This window comes from Branchiostoma lanceolatum, chromosome 4 (assembly GCF_035083965.1).
Source record: "Branchiostoma lanceolatum isolate klBraLanc5 chromosome 4, klBraLanc5.hap2, whole genome shotgun sequence".
Lineage (NCBI taxonomy): Eukaryota > Metazoa > Chordata > Leptocardii > Amphioxiformes > Branchiostomatidae > Branchiostoma > Branchiostoma lanceolatum.
In genome coordinates this window covers 4,922,135-4,933,873 of record NC_089725.1, presented here as the reverse complement: position 1 = coordinate 4,933,873, position 11,739 = coordinate 4,922,135, and the positions used below count along the sequence as shown (strand labels likewise).

Below are 11,739 nucleotides of genomic sequence, written 5' to 3'. Positions count from 1 at the left end.
ATTTACAAAGCTTTCAGTGTCAAAACACAACAGATTGTCTTACCTGAACAATTCTGAAACCTAACCTCTCTCAAAAACGCCAGTCGGCTCACTAAAATTCGCGAATGTCTTCGGTAGGAATGAAAACACTCCAGACCACGCCGTTCGCCACTTCCAGCAATCATGAAATGTCGTCAATAACCCGGAAATATTCTAGACGTGGGTCAAACGTCATCTCCTGGTTACTCAAAAGCTGTCGCGACATCGAGGCCGACACTGTCCAGCTTTTTACTTTTCCTGTTGTGCTCCTTTTGGCCGCAGCAAGTAGATTTATGGATGACATCCACTGCAAACTCCGACATTAATTTTCGAAATGTTTTCTTAAACATAAGGCACCATTTTTTGTTTTTTCTTACACTACTGATACGCATAAACCAGTATCCCTAAATTAGCAGCCTGCCACAACACTCATTTCCAAATGAGCCTAGTTCCCCGTTGACCAATTAATGATGTTTCAACTGCAACATGATCAACTGCTGAAATCAACAGTAAGTTCTAAAGCCTGTGCTAGTTATTTTGATAACAGAGTATTTGAGGTTTCGGGTGAACTCGAACTATATCTCTATCATGTATGTGCAATTCTATAGTTCTTGTAAGCCTTGACAGGTTTTAAGTCAATAAACCATTCATTCATTCATTCATTCAATCACTCATTCATTAAATCAAGTGCTTATGGAACAAGTAGATTTATTAGGAAAAGGAATGACTTGAACAAAAAAACTAGTTACAAGACAAACTTCCAAAGTAGTGAATTGCATCCGTGTAATTCACTAATGGATGTCATTTTAACAATAAACAATAATAAATCCAAGACCATATAACGTTATATGGATAACGATTCATTAACGAATGTATCCTGGGTCTGACATCACTATAAAAGAATAATGTATTGAACTCCCGACCTACTAGTAGACAAATGTGTTGTTTTACATGTGCTTGCAAAGCAACTTATCATACACAAACTAGCGTAAATTGAAAAACTATCACAATCAACAGGAAAGGCTGTTCCTACATTGTAGTTACCAAACTGCACTTATCTTACAAAATTATAAAGACTCCTGTAAGCTTTCTAGTTCTCCATCTAAATTAAAGCTATAAGCCTAAACTATATAATGCTTATCAACGTAGCTAGAGTTGCTACTCTAAGGGGAAAAGGAAAATATTAATATACCCGGTTTATTCGTCATCGTCTCTCGTTGTAAGTTTACTTGTGGCGAAGGAACTCTTCCCATTGTAGTCATTAACTTGCATTTATTCATAATGTGTTAATGACTGCACAAAAATAATGTTAAGTTCTAGTTTGTTAAAAAGCAATTTACCATCATCAAAGTTACAAGGAAGGAAATCTCAACAACACAAACTGAAGTAACTTACTGAAAATATGTGTCATGTATGTAACGTTATGTCTTTAGAATCAAAAGTAAACTAAACTACTCTGATTCTGCACCAGCTCGGTTCATTACGCATGCACGTCAGTTAGATGACCTGGCTCACTGAATTGTCTGCTGCACTCCTGCAAGGTCTTTCCTGTGAGACCACATGTGTTGCTTAAGATGACCCATCCTACTGAACTACCTGCCTCAGTCCTCAGACTTGTAGGGTTTCTCCCCTGTGCGTCCGAATGTGTCTCTTCATATGAAACAGGTCAGTGAAGTGCTGATCATGAATATTTTTTTTTTGGGGGGGGGGGGTAAATTTGGATAGAATCATGTGCTTGTGTTCTATTAACCACTATCGACTGCATTAATTTGTCCGATTAAGCCAGGTGGTAGGTTTTAGAAATCGGCAGGGATGGTCTTCTGCACGTCGGCTACCTCACAGGGGCTGTTGTAAAGACCACACTGGTAGCTTCCGTTCAGGGTGGGCTTCGTCAGGCAGATGAAGCAGAACTTCTGGCCACAGACACAGGCCTGGAAATAAAAGAAATATGATTCGATCGAAAGCGTCTCTATCGATGAATGCGCGCTACCTAACAAATACTTAGGAAATAAACAGTAAACAACATTTATGCAAACGCAGAATGTTGTAACTGATCTAATATATAATGGCAAGGATGTTTGAGTTTTCTTCTACATATACCGTACCATGTGCTTGCAAGCCTTCTCGTGCTCGATGAGCATGCCGCACTTCAGGCAGGCTCTGACGGCGGGACAGGCGGCCACGCCAACGATGGTCTTCCTCTTACAGTCGCGGAGGATCTTCAGACGCGGGTCTTCGCCACTGCAGTTGTCGTTACCGCACTTCTCGATACCTCCTCCAACCCACTTGTGCAGGCAGCGCCAACAGAAATGGAACTCCACGACGGCGTCAGAGGCCGAACAGAGGGGACACACCACTGCACGCGCTTGTGTTTCTTGTTGATACGCTAACAGAGGGAGTGGCACTTGGGGCACTCCGGGATGCCCATCCCCTGGCCTTGTGGAGGTAGTTGTCGGAGATCTTGGTCTCAAACTGCTTCTTCTCTTCCGCTGTGAGAACGGCGAGGCGGCGGACCTCCAGATGGGGCCACTCCTTGCCACAGTACCCCCCACTTGGACCGATGTAAGGACACATGAAGACGTACTTCCCTGCACTAGAAAAATAAAAAAAAGGCAGTGAAGCACAATTGAAAATGACTGGACCACGCTCATTTCGGAATAAACCAAGATAGATAAGCAAGAAATGTGACAGACTAAATTGGCGTAAACGCCCTGGTACAGTCACGAGTAACCAAATTCCAAATTGAAGTCCTACAGTTCCTAGATCTCATACCTTCCCTTAGTAATTTGTCTCATTACAAATGTTATTAGAAAGTATGGAAATAACCTAATTTGCATTATATATAACTTTAAAAAATACTCACTTCTACATAACTTCCATATGCCACAGATATGACATATCTTTCATTTAATTATTTTTGATTATTGATCTTCAAAGAAATGTTTTATCAGTAAAATCTATATGAATTCGTTATCTCCTCTTTCAAAATCACATGTATCTCAAATATCTTTCCTCGGCAAAATGGATGTTCCTCTGCAGTGACATAACAAACCGCTAGGGCCCCCGAAATGTTGAGGTCTTAGGCCATGTTGATTTGTTTATATGGAGGACATCCGCGCACGCATCAATGTTCGTCAATTTCCAAAGAAAATAAGTTTACTGCCACACTTTAAATCGTACAAAGCAGTTGTAAAAAAAATGAGAAAATATATTCTGTAGATTGAAAAAATAAATTTCAGAAAACGGATAATAATGTCGTAGAGCAAAAATGAAAAATCTACATATATACCATACTCTGTGTGTTTAGTTTTGTTCATCCTTCCTAACCATGTAGATTTCATAATAAAGGTTACTTTTTTTTCGTTTGCCAAACTTTTTTTTTTATTCGCAGCACTCGCATCAGTTTTGGGGTTCCCGGAGGATACCATACATCAAATCAACATGACCACATTAGCATAGCATAGCAAATATCAGGGAAATCTACCCAGACATTCTGGAGATATCGTGTTTGTAGACGCACACACATAGACACAAACATCAACGCAGTCCGAAACATAACCCTCTCGCGAAGATAATAATTCAGAGATATATGTACCTCAGAAGACTCTCGCAGTAAGTGGTGAGTGTCTCCGGAGTGATGGCATGTCCGCAGGACATCTTGGCTCGGGACGTGTTGGGGTCATCCTCCCAGCTGATCATATCAGGGGCCTCCGTGGTCTAAACATCTTCGTCCAGTTGCTTCGGGGGAGGAGACAAGTCTTCCACGGTGTCGCTGCCACCCCTCATACGCAGAACAACGGTGAGACTGGAATGAAGCCGTTTGGTTGTGTAAAGGATGCGCTGGGCGTCCGCAGGTTCACCATTCATCTCAGTAATCTTGTTGATCAGGGCGTCCACTGTGGCATCCTGCACAACATTTAGGAACAAAAGATTTGAGTTTTCTTTCCCTAGCGGCTTTCTCATGAAATGCATTTGTGTCTTTGTTGTTATTATAAAGCTAAGGCCATGTTGATTTGATTATATGGATGACATCCGCGCGCGCATCAGTTTTCGTTCGTTTCCAAAAAAAGGATGACCACAATTGAAGAATCTATTATTCGGTATGCCATACTTTGTGTGTTCAGTATTGTTCATCCTTCCTGACCAGTTAGATTTCATACCGAGGGCAACTTTTTTTTGCAAAACTTTTTTTTAATTCGCACGCTCGCATCAGTTGTTGGGTATCCGGAGGGTGTCATCCACATAATCAAATCAACATGGCCTAATAAATAGCGCCACTCAAGACGTTGTGGTTTCCAAGATGTTTACGTTCTAAGGTAACATCATTTAAAATAGGGATCAAGTACCTTTTGCGCGACACCGCTTAGTGACGTCAAAGCCTCATTTGCTGATGAAATATGCAACAAATCAAAGCTACGAGAAGAGCCAACGCATTCACAATTTGCATACGCTGGGAATTATGGGAGCATCGTATTTGGAAGTTTACAATTCCTATCTGGTTGAAATATGCAAATTTAACCAAGAGTGCATTTCACTATATGCGTTTGTTCCATATGAAATATAGAAATAAGTGATGAGACTTTTCATTGACGTTATCATAATCATAATTTCAATCCCCGGCAACCACAGCAGCATGTTGACGTGTTGAACAGACGTACGCTGTATGTGACGTCATATCAAAAACCTGCACATTAGCAAATGCGGACAGGTATAATTGTAGATAGGTGATATGATTTTTAGAAGTGAACATTATATATATCGAACGAGATTCAACGTGATTTGGCCGTAGGCGAAATATGCTGTTTTGGTGGGCTACTTATAGCATGCTATTGGAAAAAAATCAGAATTGAGAACGCAGCACGAGATAGAACGAGATTTGGCCGTAGTTCAAACAAGGACATTGTACGGCCAAGTCACATTGAATCTCGTTCTATCTCGTTCGAACTCTGACGTAAAGCAACGTCGAGTCCGGTCGGTACTTGGACGGGAAATAACTTGGGACCACCGGATGCCGTAGGCATTACTTTTGATCTCTTGTCTGAGGCCGAAATACCAATTCTGATTTTTTTTCCAATAGCATGCTATAAGTAGCCCACCAAACAGCATCTTTCGCCTACGGCCAATGTACTTATAGCATGCTTTTGGAAAAAAATCAGAATTGGTATTTCGGCCTCAGACAAGAAATCAAAAGCGATACCTACGGCATCCAGAGTGGTGCATCCTTCCTGGAGAACCTGTTCTGTGACTGGGTGAGGGAGGGCATGGTGGTCAGGCTGGATGTGCGGCACTGGCTTCATCGCTGGGATGCCGTGGTCATCAAACAGAGCCACGCCAAGTACGGCAGCTTCATGAGTGCCATGGCAGGGGCGGTCCTAGCCTACAACAGAGAGGACATGATGTTGCTGGTGCAGGCTGTCAGGAAAGGGAGCCCGGACCTTTACGCCGACCGCACTGACGAGGAAATAATCCATTTCCTCAAGCCACACCAACTTAAGGAGTATGTCAGGCGCATCACCAGAGGCGTTGAGGTATGTTTAAAGAATTCTATGCAAAAATGATATAAGTATGAATTATATGTAACCTTTGTTTAACTCTTCTTCACTGTGCTAAATCAGATAAGATCTAATCACCAAAGATACCGTACGCTACAGGAGACTGCATCAGTTGTGGAGGACATCATTGCGGAGTTCAAGGGACCAGCTGGGCTCGACATAGATGGGATCCACCTGTTTAAGAGCCTAGACGCAGTCGATGCTCACTGGGCAACTGCAAGCAAGCATCTCAGTTGTATGCAGGTGAGGTTCTGTTTTTGTAGTCAATCTTAAAGTTCTTTCTATACCTAGACTTTGTAAATTCATTTTTGATATGCTTTGCCAATGTGATGTGTCCTACAGGACCCACCTGGCATACCGCTGTATGTGGCTGTGAAGACGGTGGTGATGAATGGTGTTCCTCTTAACAACTTGGAGGGATTGCACTCTCACCTCTACAATGCCATTCCATCTCAAAGATGTGGAATTATGCCATTCCAAGTAAGTGATAAGACAAAACCTTTCATATAGAAACAATTCTAATCACTAATACATGCAATTTCATTGCTTTATAATGCTGTTTCTGCTATTAAAGCATTTGCAATAATACAGCAAATGGACATGTATTTCAGGTATATCTCATTGCGTTCGCTGTGCAATGGAACAACCGCATGGAATCCCTCCGGGTTGCTGGAGGCCAGGGTCGGCAGACTTGGTGCACGGATCCGCGGCAAATCCGGCGAATGAACCAGCAGGCGGAGGTGCTGTTTGGCAGGGAACACGTGCTAGAGCCCAACTTTACTGCGCCGATGCCCTACCCTGAAGCGTACACAAACCCAGATGAGGAAGAGCTCCTTGGTGTGGAGTACGCCATGTGCCAGTCAACTATAGCTAGGTTCACTGCAAGGGCTTACTATGCCCAGAAAGGTGAGATATTCAATCATACCCTACAGCAGTGTGCGTAGACATGTGAAGCAAGGATAGCCCAAGGCTTACAGTTTTCTTGCTTATCCTATTTAAGACAGGTATACAGGCCTGGTATAAAGTTATTTTTTGATATTATGTAGACAATGAAAATGTGCATAGTATTTCCACGGCTGTGTGTGATGGAATCTCTTAGTGGCCTTTATAACTGACCTATATTTGACTACTACAAATACTTGTTTGCAGCTGAAGAAGAGCAGTCTCGTGAACAGGAGTCTAGTAAAGAAGAGGAGGTGACTGAACAAAGTGACGAGGAGGCGGTAGATGAGGGTATCGACATGTCTGAAGAGAAGGATCCGATTGACAGCATCTGTGGGGAATATGCTGTCCTCACACAGGCAGAAAGAGTGGAGGAGGAGGGTGGTCCTGCTCTACAGGACGTGATTGCGACCCATAGGCATCTACATCTTCCAGGCATAGAGGAAGTAGAAGCCCTGGCCATGCTACTTCTGGAACTTGCAGACAAGAGGAACCAACATCACCTTGTGCCAGCCAACCTCAGACAGAAGATTGTCGCCGCTGCGAGTTCTCTTCTGGAGCATGACAAGACAGCTGCCAACTTTGTGAAAAAGTATGAGTCGAGATGGGGCTACATCCTGTTTGGACGGTGCCTTGGGGCTGACACAGCTGAGAACAGGGCTGCTCAGAAGACCAAGTGCGCTTGGATGAGGTACGCTCAGGCAGCACAGGTGACCGAGGAAACCCGGCTCCTGTACTTGCTCATCAAGATGCTGAAGAACAGGCCACCGGCTAGTGTCAAGTCCAGCCCCAGCAGAATGACCACTGAAATCAAATCGCAGTACCAGAGGATTGCCGATCGAGTGTGGGACGATCCCATCCTGAGCAAGCTGTCCATTCCACTGCCAAACCTCAACGCCAAGTCAATCTCCAACTTTATCGTGAAGGAGGAGAAAAAGGCAAACTACAAGGCTACAGTGATACCTAAGGTCAAGCCACACAAGACAGTGCTTCCAACTGAACCAGCCCCAGAAGCTCCTTCTCTGCCAACATCCCTACCATCGCCAGATCGTCCTCAGGTCCAGTATCAAAGCCTTCAACACATGTCTGGTAAAAGGCGTGGCGAGAAGCGGAAGTAAGTCAAGCACTTCATTTCACATTTGGGAAAGGAGAAAAGCTACACATTTAATGTACTGTGTGTACAGTTATCCAGAATACCACTTGTGTGGGCAGCAGGCAAATCATACTGATTTTCATCATCACATGCAGTTGTTTTATTTTTTTCAGGTTGGAACCAGAGCCTGTTAACCGTCCCATCCAGCCCAAGCCTGCCACATACATACCGCCTCGAGTGTCTGCGGCACCTGTACTCCTGGTGGTCCCTGCACAGCCACAGGCTCCGTCCATGATGCTGCCAGTGCCAGGGACATCCTGCGGTCAGGTCAGTGCTGGCTTTAGGCCAGTAGTGCCACCACCTGTACTTGCCTCCAAGCCAATCAAGCCTCACAGGTCTTTGAAGCCTTGTGCATGCTGCCACATACCCAATTGTGGTGGGCAGCGCAAGAGATACCAACCACCAAAAGAGAAGGTTGCTGGAAGCAGGCAAAAGATCTTCACCTTCTGCCCTACATCCAAAAAGTCCACCACCTCAGGTTTTGAAGGTGTAGTGTATGAAAGTTTTGATCACTTCAAAAAAGGTGGCGGATGATAAGATAGAAAAAGGGAGAACATCTTAGTGTACTTGTGATCAAAGCTTTATGTTGTTATATAAAGATTTTTACCGGTTAAACTTTTAGTTTGTAGATCATGGCCATGGGTAATCATCATGTTGTAGGGCAGAAGGTGAAGATCTTTTGGCTATATAGTATTAGTCTATCTTTGCTCCCATTTCCACCTGCTTTCTCCTTAGTTATCTTGGTTTGTCTCTGAGTTTCCCTGACAGGCTAACTGCATTTGTAATGGTCGTTAGAAGAAGCCAAACATCTCTTCTCAATATATTTTGTCATTGCAGCTGCCTATTTTAGTATCTATACTTTCTCAACATGCTGAAGGATAATTCCTCCTGGCCACAGTGGGGCTGCCTAATTTGGTAGCTGTTGTTTCAAAACATCACAGGAGAATCTACTGCCATTTTCATTCATATCTTCTTTATCCTTTCTCAGCATGCAGTAGTTTCTTCTTATCAGACCATGACTTTCGATTCCTCATCTTTCATAGCAATTCATGTAACACTGTATTCTTGATTTCCTTGCTTTGTTGTGTGTTGTATTACTATAAGAAATTTGTATTGCATTCCGTTTTTTTGATATTTTTGATAGAGTATTCTTCTCCACTTGAAAGTTCATCTGTGTTGGTAGAAGTCATTCTGAATGGAGTTTAAACTGTAAATGCCAACACAAAAATTGGACTTACCCAAATTTTCGTGACATAACGTGACGTCACAGAAGCAGTGGATTGCTCACTCCTTGACAAAGACTGGAGCTGATCAGTCGAAAATTTGGGTAAGTCCAATGTTTGTGTTGGCATTAACAGTTTAAACTCCATTCAGGAGTATTCTTCTCCATGTAACTTGTTACTGATTGAAGACAGTATCAGTAAGTTGTGAATACAGTGAGATGTATTAAATGTTTTCTACTGATAGTATTTTAGCTGATTTCATGTGACAGAGGACCAAAGGCTGAAAAGATGTACAGTGTTTTATAATGACGTTATTTCTGAATAAAAAAAAAGGGAACCTGAACAAAGATAGCAAGAGGTTCCAAGTTCTGACCATTGGGAGCTACCTAAGGTAGCTGGCAGGTCCAACTGCCTCAGGACTGAATTCTCTGCATCTTAGTTGTTCAGCTCCAACATGAAATAAATATTTTGAGTGGGGGATATTGCTTCTATATAAATAAATCTTAAGCAAAGCAAAGCATGAAAAATAGATATTTTTCTCCCATGATTTTCATTAATTAATGGGATTCGTGGGGTGTTTTCATGTTTCAATTGCTAAATAAGATGTAAATTTCAATTTCTCACTTTCATCCAACAGATTCCTGCCATCTCAACATAGATAAGGCATCCCAAAGAGGTTAACACACTTTCTCCCACATCTGCTTGGATTCCCGGGATCTCCAAGCAGATGTCGCTCAACCCAGGAGTTTCGGTTGGGACTTGGGGGGGTCATCCGCCGTTCCCAAGTTATTTCCCGTCCAAGTACCGACCGGACTCGACGTTCCTTTACGTCAGCGATGGAACGAGATAGAACGAGATTCAATGTGACTTGGCCGTACAATGTCCTTGTTTGAACGACGGTAGGGCCAAATCTCGTTCTATCTCGTTCGAACTCTGACGTAAAGGAACGTCGAGTCCGGTCGGTACTTGGACGGGAAAAAGCCAGGGACCACCGGTTGCCATGGGCATCGCTTTTGATTTCTTGTCTGAGGTCGAAATACCAATTCTGATTTTTTTTCCAAAAGCATGCTATAAGTACATTGGCCGTAGGCGACAGATGCTGTCTGGTGGGCTACTTATAGCATGCTTTTGGAAAAAAAATCAGAATTGGTATTTCGGCCTCAGACAAGAGATCAAAAGTAATGCCTATGGCAACCGGTGGTCCCAAGTTATTTCCCGTCCAAGTACCGACCGGACTCGACGTTCCATTACGTCAGAGATCGAACGAGATAGAACGAGATTCAATGTGACTTGGCCGTACAATGTCCTTGTTTGAACGACGGTAGGGCCAAATCTCGTTCTATCTCGTTCGAACTCTGACGTAAAGGAACGTCGAGTCCGGTCGGTACTTGGACGGGAAAAAGCCAGGGACCACCGGTTGCCATGGGCATCGCTTTTGATTTCTTGTCTGAGGTCGAAATACCAATTCTGATTTTTTTTCCAAAAGCATGCTATAAGTACATTGGCCGTAGGCGACAGATGCTGTCTGGTGGGCTACTTATAGCATGCTTTTGGAAAAAAAATCAGAATTGGTATTTCGGCCTCAGACAAGAGATCAAAAGTAATGCCTATGGCAACCGGTGGTCCCAAGTTATTTCCCGTCCAAGTACCGACCGGACTCGACGTTCCTTTACGTCAGCGATGGAACGAGATAGAACGAGATTCAATGTGACTTGGCCATACAATGTCCTTGTTTGAACGACGGTAGGGCCAAATCTCGTTCTATCTCGTTCGAACTCTGACGTAAAGGAACGTCGAGTCCGGTCGGTACTTGGACGGGAAAAAGCCAGGGACCACCGGTTGCCATGGGCATCGCTTTTGATTTCTTGTCTGAGGTCGAAATACCAATTCTGATTTTTTTTCCAAAAGCATGCTATAAGTACATTGGCCGTAGGCGACAGATGCTGTCTGGTGGGCTACTTATAGCATGCTTTTGGAAAAAAAATCAGAATTGGTATTTCGGCCTCAGACAAGAGATCAAAAGTAATGCCTATGGCAACCGGTGGTCCCAAGTTATTTCCCGTCCAAGTACCGACCGGACTCGACGTTCCTTTACGTCAGCGATCGAACGAGATAGAACGAGATTCAATGTGACTTGGCCGTACAATGTCCTTGTTTGAACGACGGTAGGGCCAAATCTCGTTCTATCTCGTTCGAACTCTGACGTAAAGGAACGTCGAGTCCGGTCGGTACTTGGACGGGAAAAAGCCAGGGACCACCGGTTGCCATGGGCATCGCTTTTGATTTCTTGTCTGAGGTCGAAATATCATATCTGATTTTTTTTCCAAAAGCATGCTATAAGTACATTGGCCGTAGGCGACAGATGCTGTCTGGTGGGCTACTTATAGCATGCTTTTGGAAAAAAAATCAGAATTGGTATTTCGGCCTCAGACAAGAGATCAAAAGTAATGCCTATGGCAACCGGTGGTCCCAAGTTATTTCCCGTCCAAGTACCGACCGGACTCGACGTTCCATTACGTCAGAGATCGAACGAGATTCAATGTGACTTGGCCGTACAATGTCCTTGTTTGAACGACGGTAGGGCCAAATCTCGTTCTATCTCGTTCGAACTCTGACGTAAAGGAACGTCGAGTCCGGTCGGTACTTGGACGGGAAAAAGCCAGGGACCACCGGTTGCCATGGGCATCGCTTTTGATTTCTTGTCTGAGGTCGAAATACCAATTCTGATTTTTTTTCCAAAAGCATGCTGTAAGTACATTGGCCGTAGGCGACAGATGCTGTCTGGTGGGCTACTTATAGCATGCTTTTGGGAAAAAAATCAGAATTGGTATTTCGGCCTCAGAGAAGAGAT

The 11,739-nt window shown here is 43.6% G+C and overlaps 2 protein-coding genes across 2 annotated transcripts; one reads left to right on the top strand and one right to left on the bottom strand.

The window, feature by feature from the left end:
- Positions 1-1,814: 1,814 nt before the first annotated feature.
- On the bottom strand, positions 1,815-3,826 carry LOC136434125 (uncharacterized). Its single transcript, XM_066426890.1, has 4 exons — positions 3,614-3,826; positions 2,424-2,611; positions 2,124-2,374; positions 1,815-1,949 (listed from the first exon to the last, which is right to left on the bottom strand). The coding sequence occupies exons 1-4, from the start codon at positions 3,715-3,717 to the stop codon at positions 1,815-1,817; spliced, it is 678 nt and encodes a 225-aa protein (XP_066282987.1). The 5' UTR covers positions 3,718-3,826.
- Positions 3,827-6,671: 2,845 nt separating this feature from the next.
- On the top strand, positions 6,672-8,199 carry LOC136434124 (uncharacterized). Its single transcript, XM_066426889.1, has 2 exons — positions 6,672-7,626; positions 7,779-8,199. The coding sequence occupies exons 1-2, from the start codon at positions 6,812-6,814 to the stop codon at positions 8,197-8,199; spliced, it is 1,236 nt and encodes a 411-aa protein (XP_066282986.1). The 5' UTR covers positions 6,672-6,811.
- Positions 8,200-11,739: the final 3,540 nt, after the last annotated feature.